Below are 24,405 nucleotides of genomic sequence, written 5' to 3' on the forward strand. Positions count from 1 at the left end.
ATTGTCTTCCTTGCTTTCCTTGTCTTCAAAACTGAAGTTTAATTTTAATGTAAAATTAAACTAAAGTTTTTGTTAGGGACAGGGGTTCCCATAGGAAACGTAACTCCAGGGTTCATTCACATAGCCCTTGGAAAGCCAGCAGGGCCCACTGATACTGCTCTTTGAATGACTTCAGAATCCTAAAGCAACATACCCCCTTTTTCCTCCCATTTCCTCAGAGAGGTGTTGATTTGTCAGCCAAGGCCTTTTGGCTGATTCATACCATTCCCTCATCCAGTAATGCAGCTGCTGCAACCATGACACTACCTATCTGACAACTATCCCTTCTTTTCCCCCTTTGCTACTATGTGTAAATGTCTTCCCTTTCTTAAAATCAATATAAACAACCTCTTTGCTGCTTCTACAACTTCCACCTCATCCCTTCTGTCTGGCCTGCCACCTGTTTTTTTATCATCATCTGTTTCTGCACCTCTCCTCTTCCGTGACCTGCACTTTTCTATTGCTCAGCTCTCATCTGCTACCTTCAATTTGTACAATTACAGCTTGTAGCAATTATATCCTTTTGCTATAATAGGTATATTAAGGACAATCTGTTTTAAAGGGTTTGACTTCGGGGCGCTGTTCTCCATTACTAAGTTCTGCTAATGGAGGTCTGTCATTACTGAGACCTGCAGAAGGGCTCTTCTTGGAGCCTGCTTCTGTCCAGCTCCTGGATCAGTTAGCAAAAACCCTGCCATCCCCCACCTCGAGGGTGTCTCAGTCTGCATAAAAATAGCACATAAGCACTGAAAGAAACACCATCTACATCAGCAAGTAGTTTGTCACACCAGGAGGGATTCAGAAGCAGCTGGTGCTGAAGTCCCCTCATTAACCTATATCACAGTCCCAGTCTGGTCCCCTGGGATGAACATTTGCAGCTCATGTGATGGACCTTGCCTAGAGGAGCTGTGACTGGTTCAGACTCTACATCCCTGCTAGAGGTTGGGTAATGCAGAGCTTCTCCTGCAATCAGTTGAACTTGAATGTAACAAAACTGCTATGAGAGCCAAACCAACGGGAAATACGCAGGGAGGGGCAGGAGATGGGCTGTAAGTCTGCACTGCTCCTCTAAACAAATCAGTAATGGTGATACAGCCAAGAGGGGTAGGAAGTTGTAGTGCAGATCTCTCCAGAGCTGTGTGTAGGGGTTGTACAGAAACACCAACCCCTGACCTAGTCCCACCACAAGACACAGAGCAGAAAATGCTGCAATGCTGGTGATCATCCAATGTTTAGTGCCTGCTTCACATAAGAGGTGAACGACTCAGTTGTATATGTATTCATTCCTGAGCATCTCTGGAAGAATAAAAAGTGGAGAATGGAAAGTAATTTGAATTTAGGTAGCTAAGTCAACTATTTGTGTAAAAAAAAAAAGGAACACTGCTCTTGCCAGAAATGGCAAAAACATTTTGGACAGTATCTAAACTGTTGTGAAAAAAATGCTTCCAATTTCAGGTAAAATGAAAGCATTCACTAGTTATTCAAAGTGATTGCCTATATTAGTGTGTATGGAACAACTTTTCAAAACCAATTTTCCATGAAAATACAATTTTTTTATAAATTACTTAGATGAAACTCAACACCCTAAGTATATGAAGTAGGAAGAATGGAGAGCTTAGTAATTTTTCAAGCAATATCAACTCTGACTGAACTTAGCATCAAGCTGACAATTCTTCCTTATGGCAAGCAATTTGGTGACTTAAAAATAAAACTTCTTGTAAAAGAAGAAATTTTGCAAAGATACACTTGGGCACTGGGTTTCAAAAAGTTTTATGAGCGGATTTTAAGAAGACCTGAAGTCAAGAGCCACTGCAAACCAGAAAAAACAATAGGCCTTAAAGAAGTTAACTGGTTTGAATCTAATAAAATGCCTTTCTGTTTTATCTTTCCAGACTTCATTGAAATCTATACACAACTGTATTTTTAAAGAGAAAGTGCAATTACACAACTGTTTCTCCCTTCTGCATTATTTTGTTACTTTCAAAATAAAAGGCATAGATCAACTATAAAACATAACAACAGGAAGCACATATAAAAATAAATTTTAAAAAACCCTTACAGACCATCTTAAGTTTTCTTAATACTTGCAGAGGGGCCTTGATTTTACCTGAAAAGATAACATAGGGGAAGGGCTGAAGGCCAATGCACAGGTGAGAGTCCTCAAAATAACTGAGTATCACTGGTCACTGCCACCTTCTATGCCAAAGAACAGTTTAACCTGAAACAGTAGATATGTCCCCCTAACATGCCTGTAGAAATCTAGCTTTAAAATTGATTGGAAATATATTTTCATATAAAGTAAGAGTGCTATTAAGCTGGCCTAGCAAGTACACAGTACACGAAGAAAGCTCTCTCCTTCCTGTTTCTCTACAGGAAAAACTTTGTATTGCAAGAATGATACTGCATGTGCCATTTAATCCTGTCCTTTGGGCAGTGCTAGCTCGCCTATGAATGTGCTTTTATCATTTGGCTGTTCAAGACTCACCCCTTTCATGAAACTCATGTGAAAAATAAGCACACAGAAAATGAGGAGGCAAGCAGATGTAACACTGAGATAGAGCTACATGACTCTGAAAACTTTTCATTCTAAAATAAGGGACTCCCTTTTGTGAATACAATAAAAAACTACCAGTGACAGACATGATCAATAAGTGCTGCTCAATGATCTCCAGTTAGGAGAAAGAGGCCTCCCTCTCTCTCTCAATAGTATAGATCAACATTTAAGCATTTAGTACTGCAACTAAGTATTTTGACAAGTTGAAAGTATCTAAATATATATGTATTAAAACATGTTTTCTACATTACACATTTGTCTGCATAGGCAAAATTTTCATGGGCTTACAGACTACTTATCCTAACCAAACAGCTGACAGCATTGCTTTTACTGTCATGTGTGCCTACAGCATTCTCTCAAACACTTCAGCGCTCTCTCAAACACTTTCATAATCTTTTTCAAAAATATGTAACTATCAATAACTATCAATCTTATGCAAAAATACATGTTATACATGCATTTGTCAGTAAGAAAATAGCTTTTGTTAGTACAAATGTTTTAACATTACAAAATGTAAAAATACAATGTAGTATTACATTACCATATATATGTAGTCCCATTCAAATATGATTCTTAGGGGTTAAAAAGACATATTTCTATGAACAGTCTCAAAAAAGATACACCATAGTAATTAAATGTGAATATTTTTAAGAAATTGAATGATGTGTACAAGAATCTTAATTTCAAGCTTCTACTGGTTTAAGCAGATCATAAATGTGTAAAAATAAAGAGGAAAGAGGTTCTACATTATTATTTTAATGTTCACAACTGACAGTGATTGAGATCAATGGTATTACGTGGCAGCATGAATCAAGCCAAAAGCACGCTTCTGCCTGCAAAATTGTATGCTAGATACCTGTATCTACAATATTGCTCTCCTATCTCTGCCTCTTACAGTAACTGAAACAATGTCTGTATTTGTTAGTTGCTCCTTGTGTAAATGTTTTTAGAAGAAACGCTTTATTAATCAAAATAGGAAGACATAATATTTCCATTTTTCAAATCAATGACTAAGACTCATCCCTGCATTTTAGAAATACAAAGCAAAATGTGCAGTTAAGATCTCCATGGTACAGGCTGAGGACTAGAAGCAGAGGCCTGCACCAAACTGTGCTTGAATTAATATACACAAAATTGGCTCAGGTGCTCCCTGACTACTGTCCAGGCAGCTTTGACCTGTGCATGTGGTCCATAGCATTGTCCTTCACAATTTTTTTTTTGGTCCAGTTAAGTTATTTTTAGGTGTTGCTAAAGGCATTTGAAAACATATGAAAAACCTCTTCCTTCCCTCCCTTCAACTGTGTACACATGTGCTGGCTGACATGTTCAGTACACAGAGATCAGTAAAAATACACACTGAGTTTCCTTTTAATCCATTTTTGATAAACTTTTCTTTCTATTCTTAGAAGACACTAGACTTGTGACAAATCTAGTGCTATAACTGCACTGAAGCAAACCATGCACCAAAGCTGACTGGTCTCAAGTAAAAATGTCTCGAGGCCATGGAGGTAGCCATTCCATGTTGGATAGACTTTGCAGAAAATGTGCAAGCATTAAACAGGAAACGTCATATTAGAAAGAAACCAGCGAAAGCCATTCTTTTTTATCAATCTCTGCTGTTACCTGCTGAAACAGGGAAATGAAACAGGGAATGAAGGCAATATGATTCCTTAAAGTTGATGACCATTTGGTATTGCGAGAGAAAAAAAATCAATGGCAGAGACATTCTGGGATGTGTAAGGAGCACCAACTCTACTGAAGCACCCCCTTCCATAACCCACAGAGGTAGAGTTGCTTCAGATATTTATCTCTGTAGGCTCTGTAGGTTACCTGAAACATTTTCAGCCATTCCTGCAGGCCGGACGGTGGCTGCACAGATGTGATGCGGCGCCGCTGCTGGCCCTGGCCATTGGCCGCCCGCAGGTCCCCAAACGTCGTAGGTGTGGCAGAACATGGCACCAGCCCCGTGGTACTGTGACACAAATGGAAAGGGACAGACATGTGTAAAACATTAGGGAAAATCCACAAGTCTATTGCAGAACAAAAAAATCTAGTACATAATTTGCAACTACCACTTAAAATCTTCAGCTTCATGTAAAAGCATTAATGTGAAAAATTATTCTGCTGGTCACTCAACAGGTCAGTCCCTCACTTGGATAAATCTGTCTGCTTCCACCACTGCTGTGCCAGCCCTCCAACTAGAGGAGAAATTGGGATCACATTTCAAGGCTGAAAATTTATCCCTCTGTTAATTGGCCAGCAAGCTGTGTGTAAAGATGCAGGTTTATATATTCCTTTCCTTGTCTGAGTATTTCTTTTCCTTCTGGGCTAAACAGGTGCCTTCTGACTGGGGATGTAGGAAGCCAGATCTCAGAGTTCCACCTGTATGTGAAATGTGCTAGTGCTGCTTCATCTCCACAAAGAAAGGAAAAAAGTAACTATTTTTAGGTTTTAATATATTTTGTTGACAAAGAGCTAGCAATACCAAGCAGTTCTAGTGGCTTAGTGGTCTGGAATTGGGCTTTGAAACACTCAATACAGTCTTTTAAAGTTTGTGTGTTGATGGAATGACACAGGAATTAAGGGGGGTGTGAAGTGAAAAGGGAAAAGAAGCCAAAGGTGCTCTCCGAATCACAGTTTGATTTTTTCACTCTGACATGTTAAAAACCAGCTCATTCATATGGAATGGAGCTTTTAAAAGAGCTGGGATTAAGCTGCTATTGTGGGAGTCTAAAGAAATACAGCTGACTGTGTTTTCTGGTTTGGGTTTTTTTTGTTTGGTTTGGTTGGTTGTTTTTTCATTTTTGTTTTTTGGGTTTTTTTACATAACATAAAGTACTTCGTTCACAGAATATCAAAGCTGTATTCCCTAGCAGAAAATATGGAACCCCAGTAGTATTTGCACAAGTATGAACACTTGAAATACAGTGTGATACTCCAAAAACCCCTCTGTTTTCCTGTAGGATAAACCCAGCTTTTTAGTAGGCATGAGCTTAGGGGTTTACTGATTTTTCAGTGGCTACAGGAATAGCTTTAAATGATGCAAGGCAAGTTCATTTTAATATTTACCTCATTATGCTCTACAAATATTTCACTCTACTCTTCCTTGTTCTGAAGGACAATCACAGCATGTCCTAACATTTACCCAAACTGGTCAAGAAAAGTAAAGATTGGTTTGAGCAGGCCTATTTTTAACTGTTCATTTTGCTGAGTAATAACAGAAACAGAAGCTGGTATAAAAATACTGTTTCAGAGAAGAAGAATCCTCTTAATGACATTTGTTTACTGGCTTTACTTGTTAGATGCAAACAAAGTTCATCAGCTGGTCAATTTTAGAGTGCCTGATCCTAGGGAAAATGGAAACAAGCAGGCACAAGAACTGCATCATTTGCCTACGTATTATTCAGATAAAATCAAATCAAAGAGTTTAAGAGAGAAGGATCAGATGTTATTTAAGGATTCTTTTATACCAATAATTACTCAAAATCCAAGCAATGTCAGTTTAAAGTATTTTAAAAATAAAATGTGGTTTTACAGCTTACTCATTCTAATCACCTGCATAGAGATCCAACACAAGGCCTATCACTCAAGGTCCAAAATAGGGCACTTGAAATTAGCTTTTATTGGTTCTGAGCAGTATGTAGCCTTGAACTTGCCCCAGCAGAACAGCTACACTTTGCTTTCTTCTGCAGTAAACTGGCTCTCAGTCAAAAACAGTTATTCAGAACAGGATCTAAAAGCTTCTTTCCCTTGACCTGAGATTAAACCACAAGATACTTGTTCATGCTTCATTTTTCTCCTGTGTTTTCATTCCTCTGAAACAACCAATCAGGTCTCAGTGGAAGCTGGACAAGTCCAGCAGTTCCTCTGAATCTGACAGACACACTCAACAAAAAAAAAGAACTTCCTTTGTTGCTGAGCTGCTTACTCTTCTGGGAGTGCAGAGAACAGTGTGTCACCTGAAGAAATGGTGGCCAGCAAGAGTCCTTCCATCAGACTGACTTAGAAACCAGGAGAAGATACCACCTTGAGACTTGGGGGGATGTGGAAGCTGCAACAAGTGCCTCTCAGCAGGAACACATTGCTTCCTTTACTCTGCTGCCTCATTCACACATCTGAAAAGCAACCTTGGGACCTGTTGCTTAACTTTTCACTCATCACCTGATAAACCTCTTCAAGGAAGAAAAATAAAATATAAACTACTTTGAAAGAGACACCAGTGACTGAACACTACTGTGGCGTGTTCAAAAGAAGCACCATTTCCAGAGAGCCTTGTGATGCAAATGCCTGTGGGAGGGACGATGCTTATTGGGGGAAAAAACGTAAAATAGTGTAAATTCAAACATGATGGGAAGCAGTGTGGCATTCAAGCACAATTGTTATGGCAACCACATAGTAAGAATGCAGTTGTAAGGCGTGCATGCATGGCCCTGCTCCACTACTGCTGCTCATGGTTAGGAGTGCTTTACCCCACCAAGCACCTGGTTGGAGCAGCAGCAGATATTTGTGCTTCCTGGTACCATACAGGAGTAGCAAGGAAGGGACCAGAACCTGTAATACTTTCACATTGTGGATAACAAGTACGTGTGTGTTCCTGTTAAGATCAGATGGTCTGCTCTGCCTACATAAATTTCCATTCTCTCATTCCTGTTACCATAGCAAAGTGATACATTTGATCACAATTTTAATAGTCTTAGGGTTTATCATTATGTCCCTTTTTAAAATCTGATTGATTTTATTCCCAAGAATGCTCCAGCCCTCAAAAAGTCTCCTAAGTAAATGGGCATTCTATATTTAGAATGAAACACAAACCTCAGCTGAAGAAATGCAAGTCTGGCTACTTCATTAAAACTCATCTTCAGTTCACATAATTTAAATTAGCAAAGCAATATACAAATGCTGATACCACCTCTTCTTTGCTTTACAGTGCTTTAACATTAAGAGGAGCTTAATTAATCAGGCTCAGCAATTGGAAAGGCAGGATATACGCAGGAATCAGGATCCAGTGATCTGTCATTGCATTTAATTACCTTGTGTATTCTGAGACTTTGCAGGGTTTCTTTCCCAGAGAGAAAGAACGGACCTCGGAGCCATGGTCCAACTTTCTCTTCATCTGCAAGGTGAGGGAGAAAGAGTAACAACATGGATTTAGTTACATGACCAACCTTACTTATGTGTACTTCTGTAAAATTAACACATTTTTACCTTCTACTTTTACACCAAATTTCAGAAAGCTGATGCTCACAAAATTACTTAAAGCAGAATTTTATTTTCTAAATTCAACAATATTTGATACATGTTTTATAGGGTGCATGTATATATTATTGCTCTTTTAGGGTCCAAAATCTATTTGAATTACATTATTTTTAATTCCCAGATTTCAAATGTGAAAAAGTGTGCAAAACTGTGTTAGTTTATTTACTAAACTGTTCTCTCTGTCCTCCTGGGAGAAGAGGGAAGGAACTAAACCAAAGCCCTTGATTCTTTGTGTTCAGGTTAATTGCTAAGTCTCTCACTGAAATAGTTAAATTTTAGGTAGCCTGTCTGCATTATAAACCGTATTTATTTTAGGGCCTAAAAAAAAATTGACTGTATCTTTTCTTTTGTCTATATTTTTATTTTAAAATTGTACATTGAAAACATTTAAAAAACTGCAGTAAAACTGACTGACAGATTAACCAGTATTTTTCCAAGAAGGGTAAGGATGAAAAATGCTACACCCCAGTCTCAAATGTCACCCGCAATTAGATATGATCAAAACCAAATAATGAGCAGGGCAGCTGCTAAAAGGGGAAGCCAGACTGCAAAAATTACCAAAGAGATGGAAACCAATGAAAGCCATATTTATCCAGGCAGACAAATAGAGATTACTTTCTACATGTTTGGGTAATCTTTAACCACAGACTTTTGGACTAAATGAGACATACGTGTGCCAAATGCAACTTCTGAGTTTTTGTTGGTTTTCCTTTTTTTTTTTTTTTGAGATGTGATACACCACAGCAGTTTAGCCAGCTGAAGAATGTTTACTGCTGTTTACAACTGTGAGCTGCAAAATACATAAACTACTTGTATTACATTTCAGACTTTAGTATAACCGTTTGCTTCCTTTCTCCAAAATTTCACGTTGAAGATACAGTTTAAAAGTTGGCATCTCTCTTACACAAATGATTTGATCTTTTTTAATGTTTTATTATAACATAGTTATTTAACCATTTACTGTATCAGTCTACCTACCTAAAACAAATCACCCCAAACCCAACAGGATTATCTAAAGCTTATGGTCCATATACTTTTGTCGTGATTTTGGTTCTCATACCTTTAAAATACCCCTATGGCTTTACCTAAAAACAGCCACTTAAGACCTTGTGTTGCGCTTCATTAGTGATTACACAGGAAAGCTAGGGTTACCTAGGCTCGTTTTTACAACACAACCAGAAGAGCTTGCCTCGTAGCTGTGTTTTCCTGCCCATGCCTCACATGGGACACTCCACAGCATTTCCCCAGACAAGCACTGAGCCAGAACCACCCTGCATGCTGCCGAATCGCCAGCCTCACCCTCGCTGCTCCCCCACGCCCCAGGAGGAGCAGCCCCCCGTGCTCCCCCCAGGAAAACCAGTTGCAAGGATCACTGGAAAATAATGGATACCATCTTTTATTGCTATGCTAGATGGGTGAGCCATCCAAATTACTGGAAGCGTAAGTAAGATGTTTGAGAATGAATTTCAGTATTCGATGATAAGACTTTTTGGAAAGGATTTTTCTTGTTTAAGGAAAATTTTTATTTCCAGCTTCCCTTTCTGAGAGGTTATCACCACCGTATTCCTCTTCTGCTTCTCGTAAGAGGGAGATGCAGTTTTGCCAAAGCACACCTTAAAAAGTAGGAAGCCTACAGCAGAATAATCAGCTCTGGTGATTTATTCTTTTGCGTTAGTGCAGAAAACAATATGCATTATGTCGCCTAATAATAATTTCACCTGTTTCCTTTGGTTGGGTTTTTTTTAGGTATTTTAGGCAACTTTCACATGGGGTTCACCACGTAGACTGACTTTCAGTATCTCAGAAGGTGCTAAGTATATACACGGTCAAAAATGCCGTTTATCATTTGAAGAAGATAAAACTTTCTCTACAGCAGAGAGGTCTAGTGACAAGATTCAAACATCAGTAAGGTCTCTGTGTAACCAGAAAACAGAGACCGTCGAGCAAACATCCCTCTAAACATTTAATCTGTCGCTAGGAAATCACAACTCCTTCAGACAACGTTCATTTATTAAAATAACCGAGATTGCAGGGTAGAAAAAAAATTTCAAAAAAAATTTAGCCAAATGAGAAGAAGGGGCAGCAAACTGCATTCCGCATCCCCGCCCGCCACCCAGCGCTGGCAGCGCTCCCCGGCAGCGCGCTGACTGCAGCTACGGCCGGGCGGCAGCCCCCGCCGCCGGCACGTCCCCGCCCGCGCTCCGCCGGCGCGGACAACGCGCGGCCCCCGCCCGCCCCTCCCTGCCCCCGCGCTCCGCGGCCGCGTACCCGCGGGGCACGGCGGCCACTCACTTTGTAGAAGATCATCTTGAGGGTGCCGTAGAAGCCCATGGTGTCGGCGCGCTTCCCCTTGCGCGGCGGCGGCGGCGCCCCGCGGGCCCGGCGGCCGGGCAGGCGCTGGCAGTACAGCCCCTTCTCCGGCAGGTAGGTCACCGCCTCCCGCGCCGACATGCTCGGGCACGGCGGGCGGCGGCGGCGGCGCTGCTCGGCCCGGCTGCCCGGCCCTGCCCTGCCCTGCCTGCGCGGATCGCGGCTCCCCTGCCCGCCGCCTGCCTCCGCCCGCCCCCCGCGCCCGCCCCGTCCCTCCCTCCCCGCCCGCCTCCGCAGCGGCGGCGCGGCACTGCGGGATGCGCGGCCGGGAGGGACCCGCGGGCCCCGCCGCCGGCGAGCCGCCCCCGCCCCGCGCAAAGGGCAAAAATTAAAGAAAACCCCCGGCGCTGCTGGGGTTTGCGGCTATTTCCCCCTTTCGCCCTTTCCCCCCGCTCCTTCTCCCGCACCGCCTCCGAGGCAGGGGCTGCCCCCAGCCCTCGCTCTGCTCCCTCCGTGCCACGCTCTCCACGGCTTTCCGAGCGGCTGCAAAACAAGCTCATTTCCACTAATTATCATTATACCATCGCCCTCGGCGGGCCTGGCTGGACTCGTCCATGACTGCATTCCGCGGACAGACGCAAATTAGTCCTTCAAAAGTGCGGGTAATTTTAGAATAATTTGAAATGCGCTATAGTTTTGCCAGGGAAAAAAAAGATGCTGAAATACCCTCTATTGGCTAAACAATAGAATAAACGGGTTATGAAGCTTTAGGAGTTGAAAGCCCCGAATCCAGCAATTATGTAATATACATTAAAATCCTAATCCCCGGCAGAGCCGCGGCGGAGCTGTCAGCGGCAGGAGGGGTTTCCCCAGCAGGCAGGCAGCCCTGGCCGCGCACCTGGAGCAGCCTGGGCGCACACGCTCCCCGCTCCGTACCAGGCAGCTCTTGGGCGGCACCAAGCCATCTTAGCTCGGGCTTCAAATCCTACGCAGGATTCTCACCTGTGTTTCAGTGATAGCGCAAGAAAAGCCCTTGGTAATTACTCGCTAAAGAACGCTCCTTTTTTTGGTCGCTGTGCACATCAACAAATCTGTCCAGTTCACCCTTACGGTTCGATTCAAGGGCATTGAAGTTCCTGACATATGGCTGGGCTCTCAGGCAGATACCTGGAACCGGCACACAGCACAACAGCTTGATTTTTACTTTCTGTACAGACAACTCAAGAGACTTCAGCTTCAGAAATTTTTCCTTTTTTTTCCCCCCTTGTGCAAAGTTTTCTACCCACGTTCAGAGCAGAGCATACCCTGAACATGATCTGAAGCTGCAACATTCCCCTATAATTTTCCCCAGGTGCAGTGGAAACTGGAGATGCTCAGCAGCCCTCCAGACCGATGCACTCAAACAGAAGGAAATATGTAGTCTGTTCCTGCTGACCTGAGGGGGAAACCATCTTCTTCTTTATCACCCAGAGCAGTACAAAAAAGATTCTACCTTTATAGAACACACATCCAAAGGAGTGGAAGTACTTTCTGTAAAACCCATGAGCTTCCTCGTAAGTACTTTAAAGAAACTCATATGTATTATTACTTAGCAATAGCTAAGTGTGGCAGGTGTTAGCACACCCAGATAAGGCAAAATCACTAGTCCCACAGCACATGAGATTCTGCCTCTGTATGGTTTTGTCTCCCATCCAGCACAGAGTCCTCACAGTCTTTTTCGTCTCCCAGTGAAAATGGTTCTGTCCATCAAATCTTGGCATTTATGCCATTATCCATTAAACTGCAGTGCTGTATATTTTATGAGAACAAAATGGTCTTGAGTTGACTTCATACCTCCGACATGAACAGAGCTGTACATATCCCGGGAGACTATTACTGCCTTCCTTTGCTAGCACATCACATGCAAAGGGGAAAGAAAAAAAAACATACGCTGCATATACACATTAAATAATCACAGGAAGCAAATTAATACTCAAATCATCAGAGTAAGAAAGAATTTGAACATTAGCACTGTGGGGACTTAGAAGTACTTTATATATGTGTATGCCTAATGCCCTGTGATGCTTGCACCTATCTCTGCCCCTTCTACCATCACTGAATGCACTCCATGCAGAGGGGGGTGATGGCTACTCTTCCTCCAGCACAGCAGCAGGAATGGGCAGGAAATCCCCAGGGATTAGACTCTCCCCCAGCCCAAAGGCAAGTGTAATCTGACAGCATGGCTAGATTTATCTTTTGAAAAAAAATGTGCTTCGGAATTAAGCAGTCAATGAGTTGAATAATAATTAGAAATTACTATTTTCCTCTCTTTTGGAGTAGTACTATTGCAGATTACTTCTCTTTTGATCATGATTGGCAGGTATTCTCTCATGGTAAAAAAACTCACTGACTTAGCTGCTAATCACTTTGCCACAGTGAGGACCCATGTAATAACCCCAACAATCATTTGCTAGTGGTAGAAAACATGGTATGTCAGGTATTTATTCTGCACAAAAAGTTAGGGTTTTTTCCTAATTTTAGATACAGATATCACAGACAGATTTTGACATGTGAACAATGACCATCTTCCATCTAGCAGTCTGCCTTTCCCAGAGCAAAAAATAAAAATTGCAGATGGCTATGGCTCTGGCTCTGAGTTTTCTAGTATTTTTCTCTATAGAGGTCCCACTTCTGATTCTCCACAAATAAAGAAACATTCCCTCTATCTCAAATTAAGTTTGATAGTGTCTGGGTAATTGCAAGATTACTCTAGTTGGATGTCTGCTCTTCCCCAAAATGCCTAACCACAGCCTGGGCTCTCCCTAGTTATTGGAGAAGAACATGCTCCAGCCGAGGCTGAGGGCACCTACTGTTAGACACCCATTCTAAATTCCTGTCTAGAAAGGACTTTGTCTCTCTTCCTTGACTTTGAGAACCACCCTGTCCTCAGAAAAATTTAGTATAATGAATGCACCACACTCTCGCTTGTCGGAAATTAATCAAGGTTTTGCAAAAGTAATGTGGAACTGCCTAACTTGGGAAGACTGAGCTGCACTGCAGGTCACCCAGCTCCACTCTGCACCTTCTGGGAAAATACAAGGGTGGAAGAATAAGACCTCAACCCTGCAGATGCTTTTGAGAGCCTGACAGCAAGTAGCAAAGATGATGCATTTATTTACATCTCTACCAACATTAATAATAATATTTACTGCAGTAACTTAATGCCCTAAGAATACTTAATGGTATAAAGTAAACATTAATCACAAATTAAGGTACACTGAGGAAGACTACCATTTAAAACAGTGTTAAGAGAAAAATCAAAAGTTGCCATGTTTCTTTCGCAATTCGGTATATGTTCAATTTCAAAGGTTGGTCTTATTTTGTTTAAGCTAAAGATAATTTTTCAAGTTCTTAAAGCCACAAACAACATACAATTTGTGACATTTAGAAAAATGTCTACACCAAAATTACATAGTTTTCAGTGGACACAAGTCCAATCTTATTTCCCGTCAGTACTGCCAACTCTTAATTAAAAAAAATTCACAGCATCCAATTCTTTTCCTGTTGGCAACATTTCTAGCACCTTTACCAGTTTGTCATGTGGCATGCTGTAATTAAGACCGTCTATTACTTCTAATGAAAGACTAGAATGAATTACAGAAATCACCCGCAGAGCTATATAATCCCCAGAAGAACGGAGATTACAGTGCAACACACCAAAGAAACAACATTTTGTGTTGTTTTTTTTTAGATGGAGAAACATTTTTGAGTGGAGAGACCACAGGATGGTCTGGCTGTGGTAATGGCCAGTCAGCATTTTGAAAAAACACTGGTGCTTAAACCAGGGAATTCAAAAACCATAATTGGCATTTCACATACACACATATGTGTGTCAGGAGCATAATGTGTGCAGGAGGAACTGTGGAGCAATATGGTTTGGTATCTCCATTAATATTGGTAAATGCATCATTCAAGACACTGCCAGAAGGGATTCTGTGTACTCTGCACATTTAGCAGACGCTTAGCAGACTGACTCCTTTAGAAACATTTCAGAGGGATTTTTGTGTGTTGTCTAATAGGATTGTGGGTTTTTTCTATCCAGGAAACCAAACATCCTAATCGGGAGGGGCCAAATCCTTAGCTGCGCAAGCTTTACCATGCACACAGTGAAGATGACCTGGGAAGAACGGTCATGCTTAGTTGTTTTTCCCTTTCTCAAATTTGGACCCACTTAGGCTTTAAACACTCCCCTTCTGCTTGGTAATCTAGTTTGGGCAGCTGCAGCAGCCAGCACTTTGTCTTCTATATGCGACCTATTCATCCAACTACATACTTCATTTAATTTGCCAAATGCTCCCATTCAGGCAAGAATCTGGCCCCACAGAGAGATGCTTCTGCCATCTGCTTTAGACATTTAACTACAGCTTAGCTTAGGACACCTACATTTAAAAGCCCAAGTTCCCTTTCAGTCAATGAGAAAGGCACATGCTAGAGCCCAACATGGATAAGGTCTCAGAAAAGGAGAAAAATATTCCATATGATAGCAAGTGTTTAACATGTTTCAAAGTAATTCAGGGTGGGCCTTTCCATTACAAAATGCACTGCTATTATTGTCAGATCTTCTTCTTTTTGAACTATTATGAAATTAAACAAGTGACCCACTGGGATCACAGAAATCCCATGTTCTCACAGTTTCTCCCATTTGAGTTTGGGTTTGGCAGCAGACTTACAGGCTGCAGATTTGAGATTTATTAGTGTGCATCCTAGGTGCTGAGCTGGAACTATTTTATGGGTAAATTCCAGATCTGTGGGCAGGGAGAGACAAAGGTTTATCACACTCACCCGTTAAGAAAAACTGGTATTTGGATAACGAAGTTCAAGGGTATGGTGTACAATGCACCTATCACACAGGTGTAACTGTGTAGAATATACTCTTAGCATTGATGCAGCAGAACAGACTTGAAGAAATGAATTTAGGTGCACCAGTTTGTGACCAAGAGCTGCTACATTCCAACTATTAGGGAAGAATAAGAGCAGCTTGGCTCCCTGGAAGCAGTTCAGATAGAGAAATTTCTGCTCAATTTATTTATAATGCCTGCAGCAAGATTAGAAAGGTTCATTCCTGAATGTTTGCCTCAACACAGTTACAGGAAGAAATTTACACTTATGATCTTGTGCAGTTCAAGTGTAGTTACAAGCAATTCTGGACATTACAATGTGCACTGATGAGCAGCTTACTGATAAATGACATATTTTTGTAGTATTAACAAACTCAAGGTTTGGGAGGAAGTAGTGGAAGCAACAGTACCCCTCTTATGGCAGGAAGGACACAGAGAGGTGTTACATTAAGTTGCGTTAAATCTTCCAAAGCTTACTTAAGTGGAGTGGAGAATATGCATTATGAAGTATGAGAGGTAATACTGAACTGTTTCACTAACTGCATAATGTTTCTTGGCAAAGCATGTTGAAGACTGCTTTCAGAATTAAATTCCCCACACATGATTTTCTGTGATTTCCATGCAAAGTAAGGTACTGTAGTCAAACAAAATTGTAAAAAGACTTTAAGCTTTGCTTTTGCAGGGAAGGAAATGGCATCAGTAGCAACTGAAAAAAATCGATTAATATTTATTTATAAATCATGATCTTATTATAATAGTTTGAACTTTGATTACAATTACCATTTTAAACGTATATATCTGTAGGAGAGATTTCCCATAAACCACTTTCTTCAAACACTTGCCTTTAAAAAAATAGAGTTCTAAATACATTGTGATAGAATTCAAAAGGTGTGCTAGTTAACAGCTGTAAAAAATAGCTTTGAAAAGGATTTAAACATGAAGTGTATATAACAGACTTTAGCATTGGATGCTTATAATAAACTTCAAATTATGTTTTAAGAGCAGAGACATTTCACAGACAGGCTTAATGTAATACAGCATCCCTGTGCCTCCAGCAGAGCAGAACTCCCTCTGAAGGTCATACATCCTGTCCTCTTTGCTGGTTCCCTGTAGTTGGGCACAGAACTTGCAACATATGCTTCGATGCTCAGGTTGTTTTAAAGGAGTACAGCCAAAGCTGTCATATGCCCATTAATGAAGGGAACAGATCCATGCACTCTTTCTTGGTGATAACACCAGCTTAAAGCTGTCCCAGTCTCACCTGCTCATTCCTGTCCCCGAATGGCTCTTGCCCTTATTTCTGCAGGAATAAACATCTGTAGCAACACTCTGTGAACCAGATTCATTAACTGATGCAGGGTGAGGAGACATGGTTTCAAGTTTTTACCCTTGGGGTTTTCTTTACTCTTTCTTTTAGAATTAGTTCCTAGTTTAATTTTCCACCACACTTTCACAAACAACTGAGCCAGCAGAAGCAAATGAGCAATTCACAGGCAGGACACAAACTCCTTGAGCCAGCTACACCACTGAGAAAAAGGTATGAGGAACTATGACCCCAGTGTCCCACGCAGAGAGGATAAGCCTATTATTTACACCTAGAGGCATCACTCTCTCAGCTACAGTTTCATGTGCATTTAAGCCAGCACAGCCACTGGGAAGAAGAAAAAAACCAAACAGTTCCTGTACCTGTGGCTGCCCTTAGCCATTTATTCTATGCTTGCATCACCTTCTCAGGTGTGCCACCACAGCCTTCATTGTACAGCTCTGTGGTCAGCTATGGTGGCAACTGACCCTGGGTCACCTTTTTGCTAGGCTATTTTCCAGCCTGGTCAGATTCCTCATATGCCTCACTCTACAGCCACACACAAGTGTCTGTGCCTTACAGACACAAGAGTCTTGCTATGCCTCTTGCATAGCAAGAGCTACAGCCCACTCTCTCCTTTTCAAGCTCCCCAAGCCCCCAGAAGAGCTACCTTACCTTGAACACTTGCAAAACCACAGCCTTAGGTGAAAAGGCAAGGAACTGGAGGTGTTTAGGTTTTGTCCTCCCAACCCAGAGAACTGTATTATTATCGGAACAACTTATTTGCATTGAAAAATATATTTTAGTGTTTGACAAATGGAAATGGACATTTAAAGATTTATCATAAAACAAGCACAACAAGGTGAACCACAGGCAGGGGGTATAACTCCAGCCTTCTTTAAATATATCATGTTGTAACTCCAGGAAGCTTGTCTCATTAGAACTCTGTATTATTACACTGAAAAAAACAAAACCAGAACATTTTTCTTCTCAAAGCATTTTTCTTCTTTTTAAAGAAAAAGATAAATTAAAACAAAATATCAGTGCAGCTGAGCTTCCTGTTGCTTTTAATTCCCAGTGACAGTAACCACATGCAAGTTTCCTACACAGAAATATATGGTTTGTTTTAAAACTAGCAATATTATCATATAATAAATATTTTTTTCATAGTGCATATTAATTAGGAGTAGAGCTATGGTTGATACTGCAGCCTGCACTTTCACATCCTTCACTGCTTTCTGTGCAACAGGAACATTATGAGTTGCTTTTTTGTGTTTTGTTTTTACACAGTATTGTAAGATTATTCATTTTTCAAAGGAAGGAGATATTACATATAATACATCTTGCAAAACATCCGCTAATGGCAGCAGATCTTTATAAGAACTGCATCTCCATTCATTGTGCTCCTATTAAAGTTAACTGTAATCTATTTATTATATCATTAAACTTAATATATTGTAAGATGAATTCTATTTATAGATGCAGTAATAGCTGTGCTAATCACTCAAGTTCACATTGAACAGGGCTGTGCTTCTGAGCCACAGCAGCAGTTGCTTCAGAGACCAAAGTACATTCCTAAATTTCCTGAAGAGATGACCTTGCATGTTACTGCACAAGCCCAAGCAGTCCCACAGAACAGCCCCTGCATCCTGCTGGCTCCTGCACCTGCACCTTGGAGGAAGCTGGCACCACACATCCCATCCACTTTCCTCCCTCCGCCCACACCTCTCCAGATATCCTCACACACCGCCGAAGCCAAGGGCAGTGGCTGCCACACCACGCCAGCAGCCAGAGGCCACCTGGGCACAGGGCATTCAGTTGGCTCGATATGAAGATAGCAGTCCCTGCCTGGGCTCCTTTTTCAATAATTTTATGTTGTATTCCTATTATAGTCATTTCACAGATTCTGCATGTGACAATAGTCCATAAAGTTAGAAAACCATGCACTAGAGACTCTTTTTTGGCACACAAAGCACAAGCCCTTCATGCTGATCAACAGATGAAAAACAAAATACAAAAGAAAAATTAACCTTAATTTAATTATGGGATCAGTTAACTTTTTCAATATTTCAACCAGACAGCTGAGTTTGTTTTGTTGTGTTGTTTGGAAACAAGAATGTTTAAAAATTGGAGAAGTGTGCACTTCTGTCTTTGAACACCAATGTTCAAACTGTTTTCACTCAAATATAAGCAGGTTGGCAAATCACCTTTGTACCAAAAAAACCCCAGTGTTTGGACTTGGAAGGCTTACCAAAAACATCTGTCCTTTGCACCGAATACTAATATAGGTCTGGTATCTACTGCTTGTTTTCTTTTAACTTTTCCTTTTTTTTTTCCTTAGAGATAGCTTAATTTTAATTTCCAAGAGAAGTGCTTATTTATCTGGCACAATCAATAGACATTTATTTACAAAATAGTTTCTGTCCCTCATTTGTGGTACATGAGAATGATAAGGGGTTAGTGGTGAGTCTTGAGGCTACAGACAGAAGAATTCCTGGAATTACAGATTAAACCAGAAGGATTTAGGAAGAATGTTAAGAAAAAACTATTAAAAATGCCAAGTCTTTTTTCCTACCTGTTTTACCTAAAGGGGGTATAAAGGTTACAAAACCAAGCATTCAAAAGAATTTGAAATGACAGGAATAAGATGCTTTTACTGCTAAAAGCTGCTTACCAAGACAGCCCTGTGCATGGTACATACTAAATAAGACACAGATTCCGTGGAAAAAACCAGAGTCTGAGGTTGTGATTTATTATACATTGTTATCCACCTGTGCACATGCTACCATGGCCTCATCCAACCTGGCTTTGAAAAAATTCCAGGGATGGGGCATCCGTAACTTCTCTGAGTAACCTATTCTAGTGCCTTCCTACCCCTGGGTAAAGAATTTCTTCCTAACATCTAACCTAAATCTCTCCTCTTTCAGTTTAAAACTGTTCCCCCTTGTCCTGTCACACTACCTGCCTGTATAAAAAGTGACTCTCCCTCTTTTTTATAAGCCCTGTTGAGGAACTGAAAGGCCACAGTGAAGTCTCCCTGGAGCCTTCTCATCTCCAGGCTGAATAACCCCAGCTCTCTCAGCCTGATTTCACAGGTGAGGTGCTTCAACCCCATCTTCATGGCCTCCTCTGGACTCACTCCAACAGGTCCATGTCTTTCTTGTGCTAGGACCCCAGAGCTGAACTCAGCACTGCAGCTGGGGTTTCACCAGAGGGGCAGAATCCCCTCCCTCACCCTGCTGCCCATGCTGCTTTGGATGCAGCCCAGGACAGCACTTGGTTTCTGGGCTGCAAGCATGTTGCTGACTCATGTCCAGCTTTCTGTCCACCAGAACACCCATGTCCTCCTCTGCAAGGCTGCTCTCAACGAGATCTCCCAGTCTGTACTCATGTCTGGATTGCCTTGACCAGGTGCAGCACCTTGCACTTGGACTCCAGTCTCATGAGTTTCTCATGGGTCCACTTCTCAATCTTGTCCAGGTCCCTCTGGATGGCATCCCATCCTTCTATTGTGTCAACTGAGTTGCCAGCTCTGGTCAGATCCTCTGCACCTAAGGCCAGTTTCTTTGGGAATCTCATCCACTAATTCTTTAAACAACCTAAAGTTCACTCTTCTGAAGGTCATGGTCCTGACTGTGCTCTTTGTCCTCATGTTCCTCAAGATGAGAAACTCAACTGGGACATGGTCACTACAGCCTAGGCTGCCTCCACTCTTAACTTGCCTAATGAGCTCCTCTGCTTTGGTGAGCACCAGGTCCAGTAATGCTTCTCCTTTGCTTCATCTAGTACCTGTACCAGGAAGTTATCTAGAGGATATCTGGCTTTTTTTCTGCCATTCTTGCCCACATCTGCAGAGCAGCAGGATGCAGCCACTACAGGGAAGATGCAGTTCTGCCTACATTGCCTTTGGCTACAGAATGCTCAATGAGTCCTGGGTCAGTCAGGGCACAGGTCAGACTGGTCAGCTCTATGACCTGGTAGGACACAGACTCCTTGCAGCCCAGAGTGTCTCTGGTACATGAAAATGGTAATTTTTCCATGACACACATTCTGCCCTACCATTAAGTGTCAGTGGTAGTTACGAAAGGGAAAATTGTACATCACACCTGCTTGATCCAGCTTCCTTTTCTCACCCAACCCATGCCTATGGTAGAGCACAGAGAAGGGGATTTACTCATTTTCCATGAACCCTCATGATTTATTGCCATGACAACTCTCCCCTCTCCAGAGGCCTGGGGGAGCCATGTGAGCTGGTTTCTCCTGAGAGCATTCTTCCTGCAGCGGAAGATGGATGCCAAACCTTTGCAGAGCAGAAAGGAATGCCAGGCATGCTGGGGTCACACCAGATGCTTTGAAGGCTTGCTAACCCACTGTCATTAACCTTATGCTGTGCAATTGCATGTCAGAATGGGCTACAGGCAGAGGAAACAGGCCAGCAAACCTGCCCCATCCAAAAACACTCTTCCCCAAACAGGTGCTTCCAGTCTAGGAAAAAACCACACAACATGCATGCCTGCCTCTACAAGAAACACAGCACTGCATAACTTATGGTAAGTAGTCCCTCATTCAGATGAGAGGGATGACAATTGCTAATAATATTTTTTTACACTGAATATAGTTTACCAGCACAGATGCAACAGATGTTTCATAGAACTCGTTAAGTATGAAGTAGGTGCCACATATCACAGTGTTTCAGAGATATTTTCAAACAGTGCTACCTGTACTAAACCTAAGAACTAAAGCATAAAAAAAAGGAAATTACTGTAACTGTCCACTGTTATGTCTAAGCTTCTTTTGGGAAAGCATTTTGTTCAATAAAAGCTTATGCTCCTTTTATAAAGCTATAATATTTCTACTTGAATTTAAAAAAAATACAAGTCAAAAACCACTGTTTTCACCCTCAAGGAAAACTTGCATGTTGCAACCTTTACATGACCTCAGACATCACATATTTAACCATTTCTCTAAAAACTTCTGTCAACTTGACAGATTGGTGTAATGGAACTGATGAGCTCCCTAAACCAATCCATTCACTGTGGGTTAAATAGCAAGACAGTTAGCTAAACTCCAGGGTTTTGAAGCTTACAATTTCTTTATTTATAGCCAGGATGAAGTAAATTAAAGAGTTCAAAGTTTTTTTGTTTGCTGTTCCATTCACTTGTAATCAAAAAATTAGATGGCAACTGTAGTTTTAAAGTTTGTAACTTTATAGAGACTCAGGATTTCACAAATGCAATTATTTAAGGAAATGTAGTCCATTTAATGTTACTGCTTTAGCAATGAAATGTTACAAAGTAAAATGTGCAGGAAGGGTCCAAATCACCAGAGTGGTTGCTTGTAGAGGGAAGTATCTTAAAGCTATTTTAAAATTAAGAGGGGAAAAAATGCAGAATATTGCAAACTATTACTTGAAATTAGTACACAAGAAAAGGGATTTAACATTCTGTAATAAAGCCTGTGCAAATATATGTCCTAGTTCCCATTCCTTTTATTTTGCTGAAAGCAACCACTAAAGCTTGTTATTAGCTATTACATTGCTTAAGCCATGCCAGCAATGTTCCGAGAAATCTCTAGGGATTTTTTTACCCACTTTCCTTTTATTATCATATTCCATTTCTGATATTCAATCAGTGCCAAACTGGTTTATGTATGCCAATCTTTCTCACAGAAATGGAAAAATATCCTGCTGTATGTCATAGGCCTGCTGATGTGACAGGGAGAGGCTGAATGGAAGTGCGAAAGGGAAGCAGGAGGGAGGAGGATGAGAGCACCAGCCTGCAGTCTGGTATTTAGCAGGAGTCTCATTTTTTTGATCAGAAAGTTGGCAAAAAATCAAAGTACAGTCTACTGTTAGTTAGGTCCCTTGTAATTTAACCTTCGACACAAGCTTCGCACATCGTGTGGACTCCTCCCTTTAGTCTAATTTCATACACAGAACAAACTTGTGCCTTGAAAACTGGCCAGATCTGAATTGTCCCCATTTTACTTACTACCTTCAACAAAACATGCTATGAGCCACTGACCAGATCATTCACTGATGAACCTAGATTTCAATTTCTATGAAGTTATTTAAACAGCCCGGTTGTTAGCTGAATTTCCCCACTGGGACAAGACTGTAAAATGTTCCCTTTTGTCCCTTTCAAAATCACAGACAATGTTTAGGAATATTTGATTAAAAAGAAAATTCTGGGAAGAGCTCATTTGCTGCTTGTGTAAATATAGTTCCTCATTAAAATTTGATAACAACAGTCTTAATGGAATACTACAACCTCATTCATGCTTTTGAATAAAGTGATTTAAATTGGCATGAACACAGTTTAAATACACTTCTTCCCAGCTAACTGTTGGCAGCTTTTTAACGGCCTGCAGGGACAGGTATGACTCATGCCTGCTTTTCAAAAACTTTTTTAAAATGCAGATTTTTTCCCCTGGTCTATTGTGCTTTACAAGTAAACTGAAAGACACTAAAATTAGAAGGCAGACCACTATCACCAGAGGGATTAGGAACTCCTAGGCTATGCTGATTCCAAAAGCTGAATCGGTTGACCATACTAGGGACTCTTTTATTTTGGTTCCTACTAGATTTCTGGCAAACTTCATCCAAAGTCTCTCCTGGTTACAAATTATTTGAAATCCCTGTGTTTAGGAACAGTGGGTGGTCCCCCAATTCGCATGCAACATCGCACTGAGCAACCCTCATTCTCTGGTATGCAAGACTGAAAAGAATGAAGGTGTTTGCCCCTGAGTAAGTCAGCATGAGAACTCCACCTGGTCACAAATCATATGGCAAAGGTTTGGGATTTTTAAAACAACCGCAGCAATGGTCCTTTTACATGCCTCACATAAACTATGCTATTATTTACCAGTTCTGATTAATACAAAGAAAGTTTGGCGGACAGCTAGTTTAAGAAGGGACTCTAACAGCCTCAAGACTGAGCAATCAACCTGTCAAGGAAAAGACAGCAGAAGATACTAACCTTCCCTGTAATTCAGGCATTTTAGGTAGTGCAGACTAGTGGGTTAAAAGCTAAAACAATAAGATACATTTCCACTTAAGATAGGGATGTCAGCCTCCTTATCAGCACAGTCCTTCAAAGAGCCCTCTGGAATCCTCTTCCTTAGAGACAGACGAGCCTCACATCTGTGCAAGATGTGTGGGCTACTCAGTCCTGAAGAGCACAATTAGGTGCTCTCAGGGTACTACCCTGTTAACCAGAAAACCTGAATAAGCTTTGTGCTTCTTCATACAAAATACCTAGGGAAAATGTGTTAAGTATTTAATTTGCCATATCACAGAGGAAAGTTAAATGTGACTCAGCAGGTGTAGAGATACTGAGAAGTAAGATCACTAACACTAACTGGAATTTTTTCACTTACCCATTCATGATAGCTGGTTACATTACCATATTTTGTGCATCTAGTTTAAGAATGTTGGGTTTTTGGTTTTACAGCAGGTAGACAGCTGGCAGTTTTGTGTGGCTCTCTGAAAGGAGCTAGAGAAATGTGACTAGTAAGATGGGTTAGCTGTTCAGTACTACAGGCTAAATGTGGAAAAGAAAAAAGAGGAAGACTCAGCTAGAGCCTGCATTGATCTAAAACATGGGTCAACAGGGACAAGACACAGAAAATCCAATTCATCTCCCATTTCCAATTTCCAGGGGGCATCTATTACAATCTAAAAGGTATCTGTTTTGAAGAGTTGTGATACTAACACTGTTTTCTAAGCAGAGGCAGGGTACACTGAGGTTAAAGAGATGGCTGTACCAAAAGAAATCTCATCTCAGAATTACAAAAAAAGGTGTGAAAAACAATCATAATGCTCCCTTCACCTCCACAAAAAGTATACCTTTTTTGTTGCAATAGAAAGTGGAACTCTTAACTTAAAAATTTAGCAGATGCCCGAGGATGAGAATGGGGATACCAGCCTAAGGAGTAGTCACAAGGGCTGTGAGAACAACCAGCACACCAAATCCAACCCTCTCAATCTTTTGGAAGGGCATTTTCTTCATCTGCAACTGGCAGCTAATATTTGTCTGGTTTTATATCTACCTAAATATACAAATAAG

General features: G+C 41.2%; 1 protein-coding gene across 4 annotated transcripts in view; it reads right to left on the minus strand.

The window, feature by feature from the left end:
- FBXW7 (F-box and WD repeat domain containing 7) overlaps positions 1-24,405 on the minus strand; it is a 175,689-nt gene that overhangs the window by 22,966 nt on the left and 128,318 nt on the right. For 3 of the 4 annotated variants that reach the window (XM_085058507.1, XM_085058506.1, XM_085058510.1), the window contains 2 exons: positions 7,624-7,706; positions 4,424-4,565 (listed from right to left, as the gene is read on the minus strand). In XM_085058507.1, the coding sequence (XP_084914633.1) occupies positions 4,424-4,565; positions 7,624-7,706 (225 nt within the window). Of the gene's footprint in view, positions 1-4,423; positions 4,566-7,623; positions 7,707-10,141; positions 10,366-24,405 lie in introns of those variants that run through there. The other variant, XM_085058509.1, reaches the window with a different exon arrangement.

Source organism: Lichenostomus cassidix, chromosome 4 (genome assembly GCF_008360975.1).
Source record: "Lichenostomus cassidix isolate B80296 chromosome 4, HeHo_3.0, whole genome shotgun sequence".
NCBI lineage: Eukaryota > Metazoa > Chordata > Aves > Passeriformes > Meliphagidae > Lichenostomus > Lichenostomus cassidix.